At 39.3% G+C, this 10,041-nt stretch overlaps 1 protein-coding gene across 6 annotated transcripts in view; it reads right to left on the reverse strand.

Moving 5' to 3' along the window:
- The window catches only part of LOC120853653 (amyloid beta precursor protein), a 305,317-nt gene that overhangs the window by 118,146 nt on the left and 177,130 nt on the right, over positions 1 to 10,041 (reverse strand). For 2 of the 6 annotated variants that reach the window (XM_040227615.1, XM_040227612.1), the window contains exons 7-8: positions 4,454 to 4,621; positions 1,829 to 1,885 (exon numbers count right to left, since the gene is read on the reverse strand). The exons of 2 other annotated variants lie outside the window; for them this stretch is intronic. In XM_040227615.1, coding sequence (XP_040083549.1) covers positions 1,829 to 1,885; positions 4,454 to 4,621 — 225 coding nt within the window. The remainder of the gene's footprint in view (positions 1 to 1,828; positions 1,886 to 4,453; positions 4,622 to 10,041) is intronic. 2 more of the 6 variants (XM_040227629.1, XM_040227622.1) reach the window with 1 other exon arrangement.

The following is a 10,041-nucleotide window of genomic DNA, read 5'->3' on the forward strand; positions in this document are numbered from 1 at the left end:
CCAGATGACCATGAGTTTTTCAATTCAAATGTACAGCTTTGCTATAAATAAGAGAGCAGAGCTGTGCAGGCTATAAATAACTAGAAATTATATGCTTTCTCCCGGCTGTTTGCACTAGCACTGCAAACCCTTCACTTTCAGTGATTGAACAGCCTCTGTAGGTAGACAAGAAAATATAGCTGCCCAAATCACTTCACCCTCCTAGAATGGAAAGGTGTTAGGATCCCAAACACATTACAAGTAGATGGAAAAAATGACTGGGATAAAGAAAATTACAACAGATTGTCAATGTCTGTCGTGAAGAGTTGAGAAAACAAGTACTCCATGAAAAGGAATTTATTGAACGATGATGCTCATTCCCAGTAATGAATAAAAATTGAAAAAGATAATTTTTATATGCTTAAAGTGATATAAAATGAAACTTAAGGTAAAAATAATGACTGTTTTTGTAAAAGGGTGGGAAAGATTTAATTTACTGATGCAGGCTGTATTCATGGCATTTAGGAAAAAACAATTTTAATATTTGTCATTCATTTCCCACAGTTTTCTGTACTCTTAAAATGAGCTTCTATTTGCTAACCTAGCAAACAGTATCAGAAACTGCTGGCCATTTGGAGCACAGGTCATAGCCACAGTATCATTTAGGTTTAAACCTGGTCCTGCCACCTGTGATGCTATGATGGCTGGGGCCAAGTCACTAAGTTCTTAAAGCTTCATATTTTTTCTTGCATGCACAAAGGAAATGAGGAAAATGGACATAAAATTCCCAAGAAAAGACATGATCTATGAAAAATGCCTCATAAAATGCAACACTCCTTGCAGCTCAATGTACCCTCAATCTCACAATATAAAATCTATAGTTTTTCCTCATCCTTCTATGTCTAGCCACTTGCCATACTTTCAACTAAAATTTACCTTTTTAAAGACAAGATCATTAGCTTCATCATTGTGAGACTAGGTTGTTTTTTCAGGATGATAAAGACAAAGGCTAATTTTCACTGTATCCAAGCTACAACTCCAGTTGTGTCTTTCTCTCCAGCAACCACAAGCATCAGTGTTTTCTATCATCCCTAACCTAATGTTGAATGAATCTGTTTTGGGATATAATCCAAATTTTAAATGAGTGATTATGTATTTGACACCACATGTTTTAAACAAAGCTAAAGAGATAAGCCAACTGAAATCATCACAATGCACAGATATTATAAGGCAGGTTGGCATAGCATTTCTTTATAAAGTGCTTTCTCTGCATGTTAATGATGAAATCAGAGGTTGGGCAAGTCTTTCCCACTAGTGGTGCATTCAGGGAGGGGAAGGAGAAGTCTTGAATTCTAGAAGTGACCGTTCACTTCCTAAAGCCTAACAGCTGTCTGTAAACACACATACTTGAAGCCTCTGCATCCGTATCAGTCCACATAGTTAGTGCAATGCATGCGCATTAAATGCTTAAATGAGTCACTTATACGCAGCTCTTTAGCTCTTGCTAAATCACAACATCTTGTGAGCTTTAGGAAGTAAAATAGTAATGCCAAATAAAACACAAAACAAGGCTGTATAAACAATATTTTATAAAACCATATGAACTAAAGAGAAAACTGATGAGAAATAGCTATTAGAAATAGCTAGGTCAAAGCTCTTAGCCTGACACTGCAAGTTACCTGGCAAAATCAGACGGAATTACAAGCAAGGCAATGGAAATAAACATTTTTGTTAAAGGACAGGTGTTCAAGAAACACAAAACCATGCAAATGTGAGGATGCTGGAGCTACAGTCCAGCCATGCAATATACTCCTCCCTCCTCCCTTCCGTCGAGAGAATGACAACATACGTTTAACAGGATCTTGGGGAAGAGGTTCCTGGGTGGTCTTGAGTAGACTGTGGGACACTATGGAGAAAATAAGAGAATATAACTAAAAACAAAAATAGAAACATGGGAATGATGGATGAAACTCAATGACATGATTCTACTGACCAAAGGAACAAACAGAAACAAAAACACTGACTTAAAAACAAAAAGTGAAACACATATCCCGAGTTTGAGCCGTAGTACGACACAACACGGAACCAAAGTAAATATACAACATTAGATGTAGTTCCACAAAAAGTCATGGATTGTGGATATTCTGTCTCTGACAGTACATCCCAGTACCCTGTGGAAGCATTTCTTGCTCCCATCTAGCTGCTTGGTGTCAGCATCAGCAGTTCCCACCCGCCCTTTGGTACTCCATTCATTTCACCATTCTAAGGGCAGCCTTGGCCCTCAGCTCGGGCTACTCCTTGAGGCCTTTACTGTCCACTTACATCTGTCCACTCTTCTAACTGACCTTCAGCCTCTCTTGTTTGCTTTCTTGACATTATTACTCTATAACCCATCTCTTTTGAAACTAAGTACTGACTGCTTGTCCATTATACCTTCGTTGGGAACATCTCTTTTGCAAACTTCTTGGCAAAGGATGTGCCATCCAGAGATTCCATCTGGTCTGTGATGCCCATGGCTCTGGCTCCCAGTTTGAGTTAACTCAAAATAGTCAAATGGAGATGGTGTGCTTTGAAGGTAATAATAATGGGGTTTTTTTTGGGGCGGGTGCATAATTTCTAATTTTTTTGGCGACCCCCTGAAGTACATGGGATCTTACTTTCCTAACCAGGGATCCAACACATGCCCCCTTCAACGGAAGCTCAGAGTCTTAACAACTGGACTGTCAGGGAATTCCTGATACCTTTTAATTCTTGAAGCAAATTCACAACTATTAATAATTTTTAATAGTTCTTCCTTATTATATGTATATATTTATATACATACCCATGCATATATATTCATATTCCAAAATGTAAATACACCCCAGGAAAGGGGGAAAAAAGTTGGACATCTGCCAGGAAGTCTCCCCCCAGCAGGGAAACCAGTTAGAATCACTATAACAAAAGTCCTCTGTTCAAGAGGCTCCAGGCAACAGAATTTACCACCGTCCTCCAAGTTACCTGACCTAATTAATTTTTTGTTTGAAACTGAAGAAAGGAGTCTTCTGAGCTGGAAGCCACAGTCTTCCCTTCAGAGGCAGAGAAGAAGCCCTCAGGGCTACCAGTTCCTACACCTGTTCTCACAGCCAGCAGCCGGGGCAGCATCTCTCACATAAGAGACCAACAGGAACTTTTCCAGCAGATTCCACTTATACCAGGCTTCACAAGAGAAGGTCTTGATGGTGCAGGCCCTTTGTTGTTTAGCATAATACTATGATCACACTGGGAAACAATTTATATAATCCCTGATAATCGTATGCAGGAAATGGCTGTCACCCTCTCCAGAATCATGCAAAAAAGGCAGGAGTCTCTCAGAAGAGAAATGCACACTTACTGAGTTTCACTTTTACTTTATCAAGTTGAGTAGCTATTCCTTGAGCAGATCACACTGCTTCCTCATGGAACAGATAGATAGATACATAGATAGATACAGAGATAGATACATAGTAGCTGCATAGGTGGATAGAGAGATAAGATACATAGGTAGACAGATAAACAGACAGATAAGATAGGTAAATAGATACATAAGTAGTCAGATGGATGGATAGGTAGGTATGTAGGTAAATAGGGGATTTAATGTGGAAGGCTGTTAAGAAGAACAGAGGTCCCACATGTTTGGTGTGTTACCTCCAGAAAACTACCTCTGTGGAAATAGTATCAACTTGCATATAAGTCATCATGACTTCATTTATTTATCCCCTTGAGTTATGAAAAACTTAAAGTGGAAGAGAAAAAGACTTGGCAAATTATATTTCCTGAGTCTTATGTCATGAATATTTCTAATGCTAAGTCAGGAGTTTTCTTCCGTCTATTTCCAAGAGAAGACATGAAAACTCCATGTTGCAAACATCCCTGGGTGAGCTTAGGGACCACTGGCATCCAATGTGCATGCCCTCTGCCCAATCCGGTTCCCTCCATAAACATCACGTGTTATGAGGTGAAGCTCAGCCCAGGCAACACAGCTTGCCAATGCAAGGCGGGGAATGGGGTGGGGGCAGCACCATCAGCCAGGCTGCCCGGTGGAAGCCCTCATTTGCACGTGGAGTGCACATGCAGAGAGCCGAACACAGAGGTACACGGACGAACAGGCAGGGATACACCCGCAGAAAGAGCGGAGAAGACAAAAGGGCAACTCCAGCTTGGCTCAAGAGAGAAGCCCTCCAGAGTCCCTAGAGATCGCAAGACGGGAGGCACCACAGCTAGTGCGAGATACACATCCACGGCCATGATTTGATTCGAGAAAGACGGAGATGTGTGCTCAGGATGGAACGTGCCCGGCGATTAGAGAACTCGACAGAAACGTGGTTAGTGAGAGCAACACAGCCCACCCCCACGCCCCCTTCGCGAGAACCAGGAGAACCAGTCGGTTACAGAGAGCAGAGTCAGTGGCGAGAAAAGATGAAAAAGGCGGCCAGGCTGGAGGAGGTCCACTTACTGACGCTGCCACACACGGCCATGCAGTACTGCTCCGTGTCAAAGTTGTTTCGGTTGCCGCCGCATCCGCCGTAAAAGAAGGGGGCGCACTTCCCTTCGGTCACATCAAAGTACCAGCGGGAGATCATTGCTCGGCATGGCCCCGTCTCGGCTTGTTCAGAGCACACCTCTAATCAGAGGAGACGTGGGGAACCACATTTAGCAAGAAAAGGTATGGCTTGCCGTTCACGCGCACGTGTTTACGTTGCTTACGCGTTAATCCTCCCAACAGCAACCCGGGGCAATCTGCCCATTTCCCGGGGAATTGAGTGACGACCTACCAGGGCTTTAGGGAATGGCAAATCCACTCCACAGTGTTCTTGCCTGCAAAATCCCAGGGACGGGAAAGCCTGATGCAGGCTACAGTCCATGGGGTCCGCAAAAAGTCGGACACGCCTGAGCGACTTCACTTTCACCAAGACTTTAGAATTACTTTGGCAACAAAGCATCGCAGGCTCCTCGGGTTTTTTTTCAGTGCAGCTCCTCAGTACTAATAAAAAAAGACTCCAGCTACAGGTGAACAGAGCTTTAGGCTGCCTTTGGATGAATTGTCAGTGCTTAAAGATTGTCTGCAAGTCAAGATAATTCTTCATGAGAAAAAATAAACCTCTCATTGAAAATAACTTCAACTTTAAAGGTGAAACGATTGTTGTATCTGGTAATGATGGCAAAAAGTTTAACCTCGTGCAAACACCTGATTGTTTTTCTTGAATAACTGACTGCCTTGACTCTTGTAATTCAAATTACACGTATTTTGAATGTGGTCTAGTTTTTAGAGAGAGAGAAAGCCAGCCTGTTCACTGACTATATTTGAAAACATATATAAAACCTGCAAATGTGACTTAGAGTTGATTATGTTAAGTCTAATTAAAGATGAATTTGTACCTTAGGAAAAATGTTTCCATATAATAAAATATAGGCAAACCACAATTTGTTAATACAAACCCGACAGTTTTTTACATTATACAGCTTACCTGCTAACATGCCTTGTCACCCTCCCCTGAATTAGGTTCATAATCCCTGGTTGACTGAAAGTATAGCAATCTGTCCGATTCTATTTGTAAAGTTACTGCAATTAGAATTGAACTCTACCTCCTTTTTTGTTAGAGATAAAAACAATTTTCCAACCCGGTTTGTGCCCCACCTAGCTAAGCTTAAGGAGAGCTTGCTGACACCTTAGCACACTCAGATGTCTTTTCTTAGTTTTACTAACATGCCAGGGGGAAGCACCCTTCTTCTAAAAGATAAAAGCCATACACAACAGTAAAGAATCTGCCAGCAATGCAGGAGACCCAGTTTCAAGCCCTGGGTCGGGAAGATGCCCTGGAGAAAGGAATGGGAACCCGCTCCAGTATTCTTGCCCACAGAATTCCATAGACAAGGAGCAAGAGTCAGACACGACCGAGCAACTAACACGTTCACATTTTCATGCATAATGCATAGATTCTTATTAATATCCCCGATAGCTCAGTCGGTAAAGAATCTGCCTGTAATGCTGGAGAGCCTGGTTCAATTCCTGGGTTGGGAAGATCTGCTGAGAAGTGATACGCTACCCACTCCAGTATTTCTGGGCTTCCCTTGTGGCTCAGCTTGGAGAGAATTCGCCTGCAATGTGGGAGACCTGGGTTCAATTCCTGGGTTGGGAAGATCCCCTGGAGGAGGGAAAGGCTACCCACTCCAGGATTCTGGCCTGGAGAATTCCATGAACTGTATAGTCCATGGGGTCACAAAGAGTCAGACATGACCGAGCAACTTTCACTTTCACATTATTCAACAAACTGATCCTCATCAATTACTCAAAGATCTACAGTGTTGACCTAAAAGGAACTCCCACTTTACTTCTCTATACACACCACTCATTGCTCCTTCCAATCAAGGTAAAGGGGTGACAGCAAGACAGGAAGCTGCTGCTATCCTGATGATGTCAACAGAGTAGGCAGGGGGAGTGAACACCGAGCCGAGGGGCAAGTGTCAGGGTCCCTGCAGGCCCTGGGCAACAGATATCTCAGGTGATTCTGGCTCTCTCTGGATGGCTTTAGGATGGAAATATCTGACTCCAGGAGTATCAAGTTCAGGGTCACCTATCATTCAGGTCATTTCATTTGGTACAGTTCCTTTCACAGTCCATGCTTGCCAAGCCATGAGGTGTTTTAGTTAGCTCTCTGCTATATGATAGAAAGCTGCCAACCTGTTGACAGAAGTATTCCATCCACTTGGCAATTTGGTTTCTCCCCTGCAATTATGGAACTATCATTCTAACTTACAAAGGGTTAAGTTAGTTTTGGTGTAGGTGAGGTCTGATCACCTCTGAGTTACTGACAAAGGAGTGTCTGGGCTGCAGAGCTAGAAGCCACATGCAGTCCACATGTGGGATCCCTGCAAGCCACACCCATCAGCTGGCTCCACTCCTGGATGTTAATTCTCTCTCTCTCTCTCTCAGTTAAGGCATGGGATTAAGGAGGCTTTTCCCTCCTTCTCCTTTCTTTCTGGCAATGCCTAGAACATCACCTTCCTAGAGCAGTAGAGCTGATTTCAGAGGGGACTTGAGTGGAATGGACCACTTTTCATGTCTTACTCATTTCTTTCTACTGTACTGCATGACTAGATTCAGAGAAAAAGAAATCTTGAGACATTTTATTTTATTGTATTTTTCAAGAGACATTTTAAATGCTTATGTTTACATTATTATTTTTCTGAATATAAAACTTCCTAATCTATGGGAAACACTGAAAAAATTCAGTGAAAAATGTGTTTCATGTTAATGACTATAATCAGCCAGTGGAAAATTATAAAATTCTCCACTAAATATAGAGCATGTAAAATCAGAGCTGATATAACGGTCACCTCAAACAGAATTCATCTGAAAATGAAAACCACAGCTTCCTTTTCTCATCCTCATTTTCTTCTCAAAATCTAAGCTAAGAAATGAAAAAAATACACATTTTAAAATTATTTGCTAAATTTATTTCTGAATTTCAAGTTACCTTTGCCTCTGTTCAAAGTAAATGTTGCCTATAATAATAAAGGAAAAAATTTGCCCAGAATTGAAGCAAGGATAATTTTCAAAGAGCATGTTTCAAGTTAGGTAGAAACACAGGCAAGACAAATATTTAAGGAACTAGAATCTCTGTTTATTCATATTTAATTCTTAAACTTTTAAGGCCATAAATAGTATTCACCTAGTATTCACCTAGCCTGAATTCTGCTGGCAGGGAAGGCTCAACTCTTTTCATAAAAGCTCTATTCACCCCTCAAGACAAATACCATTTAATAAACTGAAATGCTAGTGTACACACAGCTATATGAGTTTATGTGCTTAAAGAACAAGCACTATACATACATTTTATACTTGATATTTTATATCATTTTATATTTTTTTGTAAGGTAGATCCTTGCTGATATTTGTGCTGGTTTCAACACCAAATCCCATCAGTACTAACAACCAAACTTAGAAAGCTAATTTTATACTTAAAAAATTTTTAACATGAAGACAGCTGTGAAAGTGGCAGCTAGAATGGAAAGAAAAATTTTCAAGAGTACACTTATCATAATGCCTTCTTAAAAAGTAGAGTTATCAGATTAGCAAGTAATTTGCTTTAAATAAAACAGCAAATAAAGTAAAATAAAAAATAAATAAATTTAATAAAAAAAGTGAAAGCATTAAAAAAAAGAATATAAAAATGTAAAGCTTTTTTATTATGATTTTAATAACTGAATTTCTCAGACTCTAGAAATGTATGTGCCATAAAAATGTGCATTACTTGGAATACATAAAATTTAAATTTACAAATTTTGAGAAAGTAAGCACTTGAACAATCAAACCAATCAAACTACAGAGTTACTTATAGAAATCTAGGAATTAAATATTCTGACATTGTATAAAAAAAGAAAAAACCCGAAGTAGCATAATTCCTCCATATGATGCAAGGATATGGACACAATTAAGGTTCGTTTACGTTAAAAATGACATATCTTGCAGTTTTAAACTGGAGTAGGAAGGGCAAATATATGAAGACAAAATAGTTTGGTTTTGTAACAAATCACCTGCTTCATGTTAACAATAAAATAAAATGAAACAATGACAGAAGTATAGAAATCTACTAAATATGCTTATCTTTAATATTTCAAATAAATGTTGAATTATCTGCCTAAGCATTCAATCCATTAATAATGAAAATGGCTGAGCTCAATGCTGTTTTATAACAACTTTACTTTTCAGTCTGATTGAATTATTCCTACAATTTTAATATTACATAGGGTGAAACAGCATGAGGCTAAGTTGTTAGAATCCATCTTACAGTCTGTTGAAGAATAAGTAGGCAAATTTGTGTTTGACTTTTATAGATGAAAATTTTACAAGTCAATATATTAGAAAACAAGTTATTTTTCAAGAGTGTATTTTTTGCAACAACATGTACTTTCGATGGGAAAGAGAATTTATAATATGCTTGCAAATAGTAATAAAAAACCATGTCCAACAGAAAATTCCTCTAATCAAGCAATAGTCATCAGATATTTATTACCTACTAATCATATTCTACTAAATAGAGGCATGTAAAATTAGGCAAGCAAGTTTGAACTAAATACTTATGACAAATCTCACTTAAGCCCCAAATATGGGTTAAAATATATAAACAAATGATGGGAACAGCTGTGCATGGTAATAAAATCACTGACCCAGTACGATATGACGGGAGCCAATTTGTCACAAAGTCTCTAGAAGATATCTGTAGTTGGCTTGCCTTCTACTGAATTGTGTTTATTCTCTAAGGCTACCCAGTACATGTGTCATTCCAATTATATCTAATCCGATTCTCACATTCCTCCATGATGAAAGATATAAAAATGCCACTTGGAAAAATACTTGTGAAGTGTTAGACTAACCATACTCTTGCTGGTGAGCATTCACAAAAGGACACTGCTATTTGTCCTTTGTTTCCCATTTATTATGGGAATAAACTTATTTGTCATGAAGCTGCATGGTTCCTCTGAAGAACAGCACAGAATTACAAGAAGCTCTAAACTCTGATAACACAACAGCCCATGTCCTTTGCTGGAAATAAGAGGAAATTATTTTTCTTCTTTGACTGAGAGGCAGGTATGCTGGGAAATCTGATTGTGTATCCAGAAAAACAGAAAAATTAAACACTCTGTTTTATAGTGTTTGTCAATTTCTGGGGTGTAAATACTCCCACCATTGGTATTGCAAGCCACCAATGGCTGTGGCTCACAAAATTCCTCAATATTTTAATAATCAGCTTTTACAGGCTGGCAGGAGTTGGTTATATTGCATCATGAGAGAAAATGGGCACAGATGAAACCAGGAACAATTATGTAGGTCCAGAAATTGTAAGGATTTTCTAATTTGCTTGCTCATGAGAGTTGAAATTTTACAACTTTACTCAGTAAGTAGACATAACAGGATTCTTTCGTACTTGGTGACATTTGATAATGTAGTAAGAACGATGACACCATAGTAAGGATGGTTTCACCATTATAGATGAGGATGGTTTCACCATTATAGATAAGGTTGGTTTCACCATTATAGAT

Source organism: Oryx dammah, unplaced genomic scaffold (genome assembly GCF_014754425.2).
Source record: "Oryx dammah isolate SB20612 unplaced genomic scaffold, SCBI_Odam_1.1 HiC_scaffold_2, whole genome shotgun sequence".
NCBI lineage: Eukaryota > Metazoa > Chordata > Mammalia > Artiodactyla > Bovidae > Oryx > Oryx dammah.